Source organism: Leuciscus leuciscus (genome assembly GCF_965113295.1).
Source record: "Leuciscus leuciscus genome assembly, chromosome: 8".
NCBI classification, from domain to species: Eukaryota; Metazoa; Chordata; class Actinopteri; order Cypriniformes; family Leuciscidae; genus Leuciscus; species Leuciscus leuciscus.
In genome coordinates this window covers 9,431,863-9,444,424 of record NC_138732.1, presented here as the reverse complement: position 1 = coordinate 9,444,424, position 12,562 = coordinate 9,431,863, and the positions used below count along the sequence as shown (strand labels likewise).

The 12,562-nt window shown below is 38.4% G+C and overlaps 1 protein-coding gene across 5 annotated transcripts in view; it reads left to right on the top strand.

Annotated features, from left to right (window-relative positions):
- Nucleotides 1–12,562, top strand: part of LOC309504396 (transcription factor COE3) — a 107,270-nt gene that overhangs the window by 67,359 nt on the left and 27,349 nt on the right. For 3 of the 5 annotated variants that reach the window (XM_082177466.1, XM_082177464.1, XM_082177467.1), the window contains exons 7-10: nt 6,336–6,417; nt 6,505–6,622; nt 8,060–8,193; nt 8,708–8,834. In XM_082177466.1, coding sequence (XP_082033592.1) covers nt 6,336–6,417; nt 6,505–6,622; nt 8,060–8,193; nt 8,708–8,834 — 461 coding nt within the window. The remainder of the gene's footprint in view (nt 1–6,335; nt 6,418–6,504; nt 6,623–8,059; nt 8,194–8,707; nt 8,835–12,562) is intronic. The other 2 variants (XM_082177468.1, XM_082177465.1) reach the window with 1 other exon arrangement.

Sequence of the window (12,562 nt, the reverse complement as noted above, 5' to 3'; positions counted from 1 at the left end):
CTTAACACATTCACCTTGTCCTTCTCACATGACTCAGTGGGGCTTCAGATGGGGACCAAATCATCTATTCTCTTTTCCTGCAGTCTGTACGAAGTCACTTTTGACATTTGACAGTTCATTAAGGAGTGTTGTTTCATAAAATCTAGCATTTATTGTGCTGAGCATAATGATTCAGACTTCATGAGGGAATGTGCAGTTTCTGTTCACATAATGGGCCGTGTGAAAGTGTGGCAGGTTTCTGGGGTTTCGTTTATGGGTGTAATAAGTGACTGTGCTCTGTTCAGGAAGTGCAGCTTGCAGTAATTTCTGATCCATTCCTCCGTTGTGAGGTCAGCCACGTTCACGTGTTTTACACACTCTCTCTTTACTGCATTATGTCATGGATTGATTTCGATTGGAGGTACAAATGTGTACTTTGCCATGGCAACAGGGGCCAAAATAATGCTTAGGAGGGTCTTGAGGTAATCTGATCACAGGGGAGGAGCGATTCTGTGACTGTGATTTGAGTTGCTTCATCGTCTGTGTCTGCCGTTAAGTACAAACAGACACAAGGACACTGTTCACTGATCCAAACAAACATCCCACCATCAGGGCTTTTGCAGGATCTTCTCATTTCTTATCTGTCTGTCTGCACCTCCTTCTTTCCCATTTTTCCCATGGTGAAGTCATGGATTTATTTTCCCGGCCTTGTCTCTTGCAATTCAGCATCTTTTGTATGAGATTAATCTCATATAAAACAGGAAGAAGCAAAAAAGATGATTGTTAGTGTACATCCCTGTCACTTAATGTCTATTGTAATCCAGGTATTCTTGGTAATTTCAGTAATATTTTATTAGTATTACTATTATTTATACTTAGAGGTAAGGATTTGAACACACCCTCAACCCTATAAGCATAAAAGTTTAGCGCATAACCTTTTGACTGCATAAAAGTCTCTTATGCTCACCAATTCTGCATTTATTTGATTAAAAATACTGATACAAAAAACTGTTTTCTATTTTAATATATTTTAAAATTACATTTATTTGTGATCCTTCAGAAATCATTCTATGTTGATTTGATGCTATAAAAAATAAATAATAATAATTATTATTATCAGTGCTGAAACTGGTTGTACTGCTCAATATTTTTGAGGAAACCATAATTTTTTTCAGTATTCATTGATGAATAGAATGTTCTTAAAATAAGTGCTGGAACAGCATTTATTTTAAACAGATTTTTTTGTAACAATTTAAACAATTTACAATTTTCCTTTTTGCTATATATATTTATAATGAAAATGAAATGAAAATTCTCTCATCATTTACTCATTCTCGTGTCCTTCCAAACATGTATGACTTTCTTTCCTCTGTGGTACACAAAAGGATTTTTATTTATTTATTTTTTTGTCCATACAATGGAGGTTCAAATGAGTCAATGAGGTTCAAAAGTTAATGGGTTGATCCTATTGACCTTCATTAAACTGACAAAAACAGTTCTTCAGAATATCATCTTTTGTGTTATACAGAATAAAATGGAAGGACATGAGGGTGAGTAAATGATGACAAAATGTCTCTAGCTTTTAACTGGTAGATCATTTCCTTATTCCTAAAAATTCTTAAAAATGTTCCCTTCGTGTTTTACAAACTCCCCAGATGCGTACAATAAATTGTATATGCATTCAAGCGAAATGCAGTCAGTGCTCATCTCTGATACGTGCAGGAGACTGTGAGCTGTAACTGTTTTTGTACTCATAACAAAGGTAAGAGGCCAGGAGAGTGGACGTTAGATGCAGTGTAAAGGATGAGACTGAGGAGAGAGAGAGAGACAAAGATCCGTTCTAGAGACTGTTTGAGTGCCTTATTAAATATTTAGTCTGATTGTACACGGTCCTGTAATTGCCATCTTGGCTAGTGAATAATTGATGACGTGTAGGAGAGCAAAGGAGGGCCCCAGTCTCTCTCTCTCTCTCTCTCTCTCTCTCTCTCTCTCTCTCTCTCTCTCTCTCTCTCTCACATATCCACACCTTGCCTTTTTTGTACACCTTTATTGTTAATATAATCTTGTCCTCATTAACTAAAATGATTTTGAAGTGAGGACAAAGTCAGTGAAATGATATTATAACCTCTGGTTAATTTCCTGAATGTTCTCTTTGCTACCATACACAATAAATTATAGGGATGCGCCAAATTATTGCCAGAAACTGTGCATGTGGCTTTAAAAAATAATTTCACACAGTTTGCTACATTCAGAGGGCCAGAAAAAGCAAGCGAGTTTTGATTCCGCCTTTTCCGATACAGTGAGGTAATTGGATATCAGTCAGCATGTTGAGAGAGAGCCGAACGTTGTGAATGGGACAAAAAGCATCCTGTTAATCTGATGCAGAGCCTATGAGAGCGATCGCCGCCCGTCTTAAGCATCCCAAAGAAAGAGCGTCTTTTCATAGAAAGCAACTAGCGGTGGCTGAGAATTGGAGCCATGGCAGCTTTTAAAAATACCTCTGCTGAAATATTGATTTTTTTTCTTCTTCTTCTTCTTCTTCTTGCCTAACATAATAAGTGAGAGACTCCAGGGATGTGTGCGTATGTGTGTGAGACGATGGGTGAGCAGACAGAGATGCTCTTTTCACACATCATGTGAGGACATTTGTGTGTGTGTACGAATGTTTGCGAGTCTGTATGTGTGTCTTTGTGCAGATACAACAAGTTGTATTTAGAGCTATAATGACACACTCTGGTGAAAAAAAAAGGTTCTTTATAGATATTCTACACATTAAGAAGAAAAAGGTTATTTTAAGAACTGTTCACCGAAATTGGACCCACTGTTTTGGACCCCATTGGTTCCCTGTTATTTTGGACCCCACTCACTTTCCATGTATTAGGTTAAAACATTCTTCAAAATAATGTTGACAGAATTTTTATTTTTGAATGAACTATCCCATTAATATATCCTTTTTTCTTCTTGACTTGATGAAGTCAGAATAGAAAATCTCCTGTTTATCAGATTTTTCTCCAAAGCCACTTGTAAAATCTCACACAAGTTTCTGAAGAAATTTCGACAAAGTCTCAAACTGTGCTCAGATTTGATAAATCTGCAATCAAAAGTTCGAAATCTTCTTGAACTTATCAAACTATTCAGAGACCAACTTTCTCTAAGCCACAGTCATTTTAAGACTCAATACTTGTGCTGTCTCATTTCTTTGTGTTTTATTTTCCCTATGAAACAGTCTATGACAGTCTTCCTATAGTCTATGAAACAGTTACCTTGGAGCAAATAATTTATATTTCATATATTCATATGTCTAGTTTTAAAATAATTTCCCCAGATTTACATTTTGGTCCTTTTTTGTCCTCAAATTCTCAGATTTCTTAGTGGCTTATACACATCATATACACATATACAAACCTTTGTTTGCCAGCATCACCTATAAAACAACCCAAACTCTTTTTTTGTGTGTGCATGTACGGAAGAGTTGTAAATGGTCAGGTGGTCTGACACCGCTAAAGTCAGGTTTAGATGAGGGCCTGTCATACGGCTTTTCTCTGAGCGAAAAGCGAGAGACCCTGGCCTTCACAGCCTGAAGCCCACCAGCCCTTCCCTCAAGTTAGATTCAGAGCGATGGAGTGAGAGAAGTGTAAAGGGTGCTGTAGACCAGCAGTAATTCCTGACTTGGAGTTGGAGGCACATTAGGGACTGACAGGGCCACACATCCCCCTGTAATTGATTGCAGGCCAGCGTAATGAGGTGACGGCTTACAACAGAGACGCCAACTCCCTCATTATCTTTACCCACTTTTTTAAGAGCAGAAAGAGAGAGAGACAGCAAAAGACAGAGAGAGAGACAGAGAGAAGGATGGAGAAAAAGAAACACTGAGACTAATAACCGAGCCCTGGCTCTAGAAGGTCATTAATTATTTATGTTGTTTTAATAAGTTTTAGATGGGGAGGGAGAGGTTCAGCGTGAGAGTTAGTCTTTCCCTTCTCCGTCTTTCTCTGTCCACACCTCAATTTCACCTGTTCTGTCATTCTGTCTTTTCCTATAGCTGTCTGTCCATTTCATACTGGGGTCTTTGTATCACAGGTACAATATCAGTCATTGCCAAAGCCTTGAGGGGACTTCAGGATGACATGTATCCACACCTGGAAATGAAAACGCTCTGTATTTCTGAAAGTGACAATGATAGGATATGATTATTGTATATGATATATGATTTCTTTTTTTTTTTTGCTTTTATTCTGTCATTGTGCTAATTAGCAAGGAGAATGTTTTTAAATTATTTATTTTTTGCATAGTGATCAACCTATATGGGTTTTGCAATAGTCCAATGGCCGATATAATGCTGATAGGCTATAACATAATTTTCTATCATTACATTTTTTTATATACATGTATTATTATATATATTATTATTTATATTTGTATATATTTCATTTATATATATATATATATATATATATATATATATATATATATATATATATATATATATAACATATATAATACAGTACAAACACATTTATATATAAGTGTTGCAATATATAATTTCATATAATATAATGTATTGCAACACAAATATAAATGGTTACCAATTATTTTTTATTATGTAGATTGTGTACTCCTATATATATAAAATGAAATAGCAAATGTTTTTACTAAATGTACCCAAAAAAAAAAAAAAAAGGAAAAATAATTGTATGCTTATTATATAATGCAATATTATATTTGAGAATTGAAACATCTATTGGGTGAACAGAGAAATTGCCCCATAAAAAGTCAAAGATGCTGTCGATAGAGCTTAAGTTGCACTTAACCCAGAATATTCCTTTTAAAGTCTGCTGGTTACACTGGACTCTTTCAGAATCTGCCCTGCTCGTGCCTTTCCACTCGCCCCCGTTTTCCTGTCTGAGATCTCTATTCCACCCCGAGCCTTGTCATCTAAAAGCAGCTCTACCCCCCTCATCCCGCACACTTCCAAACACTGGGCTAGTCCTGCCTCGATCCGAAGGGAGCCGACCTGCTTTGAAGTGCTGCCGCTTTTCCAGGATGAGACCTGGAATCTCACATTCCCTGTCAACTCCTGCCCAGTGGCAGATGGAGAAGTCTAGACCTACGAGACTCTCTCCCATCACGTGCTCCTCTCTCCCCCTCCATGCCCTCATCTCTCTCTCTTTCTTCCCCGTGTTCCTTGACTCCGAGGGCTGTGCCGTTCCAGAACCGCCAAAGCGGGACGGGTTTCAGCCCACGATCCAGGCAGGATTCTCTACTTTCAAATGGTGACTGGGGTGGTGTATAAACACAGTACTCCTCTAATATCTGAGAAGAGCTTCACTTACAGCCCTTGTCTCCTGCTGTGTTTTAATTCAATCCTTATTGATCCATATCTCTCCTTCCAAGGACTCCAATATCATATGAATGGAGCTCAGGGATGGGTTCCCCATATTATTGTATTCCATGGCCATAAAGGGCATTAGCAGCCAACAGAGCAACCCAGATCAAGTATCAGTCGATACTAGCTAAAGAGAGCAGGCTTTCTCCCTTTCTCTCCATCTTTCTCGCCGGATTTCTCTCTTTCCTATCTCTATCTGGGTGTTTGCTGTAAGAGTGCTGATGGGGTTAAAGTATATATAGTGATTATGTCATGCGGTAAAGTGAGGTTCTAAGAAATCGCTTGAGTTAGCACCGTGTGTTTTTAAAGATATTGTTACTGTCTTATTAGGGAGAAATCAATGGCGTCTGCAGATGGCGGCCATTTATATAGCAGACGGGGCTTCTCTCGCCGCTTTTTCTCCCAGCATCCTTCTCTCCGCGTGCTCCGTGGGGCGGCAGCGGCGGAGGTTATCCTGTGGTTAATGTGACATGGCTGTCTGCGACCTTGCTGGTTGTTAACTGCCCGGATTATTATTGTGATAATGTGGCAATTAAAAGGAAAGCACTCCATCAAAATAGTGGGGCTTATGGTCCTGGAGATGAATGCATAGAGATTACCAGCCAGGGGAAATGCATTAAGACTGCAATCCATTTCGTACTGTAGCCCACCTCCAGCAGCGGAGGCTATTACGGCTCATCTTCATTGATATCTATTCCCGATCAATAGCGCCAGGCTGAGGTAAAAATACGAGTAAATCAACAAAGCTGGAGTTGGTCTTCAACATAAAGGAAGAAAAATCAAATATCATCTCTAATTGCACATCATTTGTCTATACCGAGTGTCTTCTCTGAGCTGGCTTTGAGACTGGGTTAAATCATTCATTGGCTGTTTATATATAATAAACAGCCAATTTATTGGTTTATATAGCTGCTGGGTGTGTTCATTGTGTTTGAGTCACTCAAAAAATGTTTCTGTCTGTCTTTTCCAGATTTTTCCTGAAATTCTTCCTCAAGTGTAATCAGAACTGTTTGAAAAATGCAGGGAATCCCAGAGACATGAGGCGATTTCAGGTGAGAATACAAATGTGCGGACAAAAATAATGTGGTTACAGTACATGCACACAACCAGGGAGTAATCATGCTTTGGTGTCTCCGTAGGTGGTGGTGTCCACCACAGTGAATGTGGACGGCCATGTCCTGGCCGTGTCAGATAACATGTTCGTCCACAACAACTCCAAACATGGGCGGAGGGCGCGACGCCTGGACCCTTCTGAAGGTAAGACACAACCTTCACCAAAAAATACATGTTTTCTAACGTTCTATTCATCAAAGAATCCTAGAAAAAGTTTCCACATCAGCTGTTTTCAACATTGATAGTAATTGAGCAGCAAATCAGCATATTCAAATGATTTCATGAGACACTGACAGTGAGACACACACAGTGACTGAAGACTGGACTAAACATTTAAATGTATTAAAATGGAAACAATTACTTCGAATTGTAAAACTTTTTGGACTTTTTTTACTGTATTTTTGATCAAATAAATGCAGCCTTGGTGAACCTAAGAGACTCAAAAATCACCCCAAACTTTTGAATGGTAATGTAAGTTTGAGACCCCATTCATTATAATAAACAAGGAAAGCCAAACTTGTTAGTGCTACTTTCATCTTCCTCACCTAGTTCTCGGAGTACAGGTAGTCTCACATCTGTCTGTCTGAAGGGGCTGCACTGGGTAATGTCGCTTTGATATGAAGTGATAAGTTTGCGCAGAACATCACCTCCCAGCTGACCTCAGAACAGTTCCTGTATGTGGGAAAATATGTGATTAGCTCTGTGACTGTTTTGTGTGAAAACCGTCGCTGTGGAATCACCGGCGCTCCTGTGTCCCAATCGAGGAAAAGGAAAGTCACTGCTCTACTTTTAGTCACTCTTCAGTAGTTCTCCAAAGACCAGAACATGAAGAGGAAGTCACTGATGGCAATGCATTGTGGGAGTTGTGCAGGTTTTCATCTTTAACACAATAGAATACCCATGCAGATATTGTAAATAGGAACAGCTGTTCCGTTACACCCCAACAGGTGAATGCAAATTACGCCCAAAGGTTGTTTACTTTCATCTTTTCATTTTCACATGTATCAAAATTCCCTCTTTCCCGAGATTTTTACTTATGCAACAAAGAGAACAATCAAAAGCAATCAGAACTGATTCAGAGCCTAAAGTTTGGGAACTTTGCATTCCCATAATGCCGTTCGAGTAAAATGGCCGTTGGTGTACAGCACAATATGCAGTAATGTGGTCTGAAGTTGCACCAAGAGCCCCTTGGTTTGCCTGTTAGCTCACCAAGCTGCGACCAATCAATTCCCGTCCATAGCCAGTGGAGACTGGGCCAGTCGTTCAGTCAGCCTGTCTGTCTCCATACCGCCTGCTCAAAGACGGATTTACGATAAAAGACCAAAAAAAATCTTAATGGTTTTATTGAGCTGAGTGATGCACAGACACCAAAGAAAAAAGAAAAAAATCAAATGAGCTTTTACAGTCATCGGACTTCCTGTTTATCAGGTTTTCTTTTCTTTTGCATTGAGAGTGTGGAGAGTAGAGTAAAACACTGGTAAATGGTAATTTGTTTAATGGCAATGTTTCCCAAATGTTGCATGAACGTTGACACCGACCCGCTCTAACCTAGTGCTTGTGTTATGATCTTGTTTTCCGAAGCAGCCACTCCATGCATTAAGGCCATCAGCCCTAGTGAAGGATGGACGACTGGGGGGGCGACCGTCATCATCATTGGGGACAACTTCTTTGACGGATTACAAGTGGTCTTCGGCACAATGCTGGTTTGGAGTGAGGTAAGTTATGAAATTTTTAAACTTTTGAAGCATAATTATTTTATTTTATTTTATTTTATTTTATTTTATTTTATTTTATTTTATTTTATTTTATTTTATTTTATTTTATTTTATTTTATTTTATTTTATTTTATTTATTTATTTTATTAAACATTGAATTATTCTTTAAATATTTCTTTATTATCTGTCTTTATTACCTTTCTATTTCTTCAAAAGAATACAGTGCTTTTTGACTTGGTACTGGTACTGCACATGGGTTTAAATAAATCAAATTTGTTTCAATAATGTAAACACTCTTACATTTAATGTTTAATATTACATAAAACTTTAGATTTCAAGTTTGAGAGATAAAAACCACAGAACAACAGATCCCACTATATGATTAAAATCTATAACCGTGTCCTTGAGAGTAACAAATCACTATTTAGTTTTATCACATTAACTGTGTTAACATTGGAGACAATGCTTGTGTATTGAGTGCTGACCACTGAACGTGTGCTCCGATGGTTTCTAGCTCATCACACCTCACGCTATTCGGGTGCAGACGCCCCCTAGACACATCCCTGGGGTCGTGGAGGTCACACTCTCTTACAAGTCCAAGCAATTCTGCAAAGGAGCTCCGGGACGCTTCGTCTACACAGGTACACAACACTTTGCAACTGCCTGGAGCCATTGCAACCATCTCCGGCATCAGAATACATTTCTGTCATCTTTCTCAGAGGTCGATTTTTGCATGTGTTCTTTGTCCATTTTGTCAAGTTCCTGCCTTTGTTAGCATAAAATACTAGGGCTTGTATGCTTTGCTCCCCGTAAAGACGCTTTCCCATGATGGAATACTGTTAGCAGGTCATTCTTGACTCCACACAGGCGGTCGTGTCTTTACTTTTGGCTGATGTCCGTTCTCCTGTGTCCAACTGGCAGGACGAGTATCATTTAGTCAAATCAATGCTTTTCATACACTGATTATTCCATCAGAATAATCCAGATGCCAGTCAAAGTAGGCGAAAGGTCAGATCTAGGACTGTTTGGTGTGATAAGAAAATGTCACAGCGACGGCCATAAAAGAGAAAGAAAGAGAGGCCTGTGTTCAGGCTTTCTGTTATACATCAGCTTTATCTCAGTGTATTTCCCACGTTCTTTGTTCAAAGCGCCTCTCATTCAGATGCATTTGCCATGTAAGCAGCAAAAAGAGACAACTTTACAATAGAGAGGACGGCCCTGTCTTACCTTCGACCATTCCTTTGCAATGCTAATGTCTGCCGGACCGACGCGATGAGTTGACTGACAGCTGTTCAGCGCGTCTACATTGTGAATAGCTTGAATTTTTCTTAAAGTTCAAAAGAATATTCTCAGTGCAATGAAAGCCTGTTGCAAATTGTAAAGATGAATGAAAAAGGACCTGTGGAATATCTCTGAATCAGAAAGCAGAGACAAAAGTAAATGTAAGGTCATACAAGATAGAGGACAATGAGAATATATACACGCACAAATTATATATTTTTCTATAATAAATAATAAATAAATATAATATATATAATACAAAAACTACATTATATATATTTTTAACACACACATATGTATATACATTGTGTTTATATATATATATATATATATATATATATATATATATATTAAAGATAGTATTAAATATATAAATATTGACTAAATAAATAGATAAATTAATATATGCAGTATAATATATATATGTATATATATTAAAGATAGTATTAAATATTTACTAAATAAATAGATAATTAATATATGCAGTATATACAGGTATATAAAAAGGAACAGCTGTTCCGTTACACCACAACAGGTGAATGCAAATTACGCCCAAAGGTTGTTTACTTTCATGTATCAAAATTCCCCCTTTCCAGAGATTTTTACTTATGAAAAATATATATATATTCATTTATTTATTTAGTAAATATTTATATATTTAATGCTATCTTTAATATTAATATCATATATCATATCTTTGTTATAACATATATAATTTATAATAAATACATAGACTATATACATACACTTTAGCAATTCCTATAAGAATATAGTTTGGAGACTGAGTGCCTAATCTTCCTGTTTCTCAAAATAATTTTCATTGTACACTGCAAATTAGATTCACACATACATATTTTAGTTTGTGGATGCACTGACATACATCCAGCAACTTATTTACTGTGCCAGAGATGTGTGATATTCATGAATGTGAAATGAAGCGGGCTTTTAAATACTAAATAGGCAGACTGTACATAATTGAAGAGGAATGAGAGTGCATCTAACCTCAGTGATGTCTTTCCCACCAGAGATTTCCCATAAGCCCCTGTGAGCTCAACTTTACACAGCATTCCAGCAAAAAAAAAAAAAAAAAAAAAACTCACTCCTTATCATCAGACACTTCCAAATGAACACAAGCCAGTTTGAATATTTTGAAAGAGATACATTTAGGTCATCAGAAATTAAGCGTTCAGGCCTTAGGGATTGGGAGGAGGATACGTACATTGGCAAAGGAAACTGGCATCTCTGTGCAGACACACATTATTTTTATCATATTCCTTTTATCTGCTTTTCATTAGCAGTAATGGACCCCAGAAATTCATCAAAGACGGTCAATGTGCCCATTCCACTGATTATAGGTTGACTGTCTTATCTTTGCTGGAGTGCAAAGCAAGAGCAGCAGCGTTCAGAGCATGTCTTCTCTGATACCACTGCCGTTAACTCGGCCATCACAGGAAGTGATCTCACAGTCTTCAAACTGAAGCATCTGGGGCCGGTAAAGAGATACCGGGGCTTGATACAATTCAGAATTTAGTACATTAGAATTTATCAATTAGAATTTTGTCACATGGAATTTTTATTTAAATTGGACATGGCCTACACAGGATTTAAGCACTTATGTTGGAATGACAGGAAAAGGGTTTTACTCTCCAGTTCACAGAAATTCAAAACAAAATCAAACAATCAAATTGCAATTCTGTATCCGGTTTGCTACCACGGTTCAAAATTGAAATTATGTTATTTCATTGCTATTAAAGGCTTTATCAGTTAAATTCTGAATATCACACAACTCTACTCAGCACCTGCTGGCTCTGGCTTTACCATGTCTAGCTCTACAGGGAAATATCAAAGATTGGCTCTGTCCAAATTCCCTGAAAGCATTTCATGTGTGGCATGGGCTAGTTAGGACATCTTGTTAGATTAGCAGAATGTTAAGTCCATTCTCACTTTCAGTGTTGCAGCTGGTACCTGATAACTATTACGGCTCTGTTGCTTTCTCACATTTACTCTGTTCTCTCTCGCTCTCCCTTCGGAGAGATCTTCACTCTTATTCTGTTAGTTCTGCTTTCTGCCTGCATGCATCATTAAGTCCTTCAGTCCACCAGCTCATGTCTCTCTCTCTCTCTGTCTGTGTCTCAGGGGGTTAAGACTCCCCAGGTGTTGGGTTAGAGGAAGGAGGGCGAGATGAGTGTGAAGAGCCTGAGGGTATTGACTTTCCTGGGAAAACACAGCTCTCTAAAATCAGTAGCCAAATACTGCAATAACTCAACAGCCATTGATCCTCTTTCCCCTACGGCCACATTGATCTATACATTACAAGCTCTGAGACTGGCGGCATGGATCCAGCCTACGCTAACACCACCCTCCCAATAGCCAGTAACTTATTGCCTCTGCCATTATAATCATAATAATAATACATGTGACCAGAAGTGATGTACAGTTAAACGATAGCACATCGTGCCCCTGGTTTGCAAGCGTTCAAGCTGTATTTGGGGCATCAAAAAGTCAGCATTTGACTTGGCCTTTTGGGTATTCCATTTTATTTGATTGCATCAGTCAAGGAGATCCACCAGAAATAAAACTTGTATCTGAAACATCCTCTCAACTTCCTGAAAGGGGGAGGGCTTATATTCCCTTAGAGATGCTGCATGCATTCCAAGCAATTGCACAATATCCTAGAAACAGAGGCTGAGAGGATACTGGAGGTGCGGGACTGTTAATATGAAGAGCGCTGTTCTCCTGGGTGCCAATGTGCCTGTCAGAACTTGCCTGATACTTTCCAGGCTGACAGCCTTTGGCATTGCAAACAAGAGCTGTAGCATCTTTTCTGGGTGAGACATTTTGTTTAAAAGATCCAGGGGTCACTTAAATAGGGTGCTGTGTTACAGAATGGGCAGGGACTGGGTGTACTACCTCCCAGACCAACTGCTCAACCCATTCCCGGTACCTTATTTGAGCTTGTTTGAGCATCAATTGAAGAAAAGGTTGTTTTGTGAAGCTAATGGTTGTCATGGGGTTGTAGGTTAGGCTGGCGCGGTCCCAAAGGGTTAGGAAGGGTGTATATGTTTTTTGGTGACTTCATACATTATGC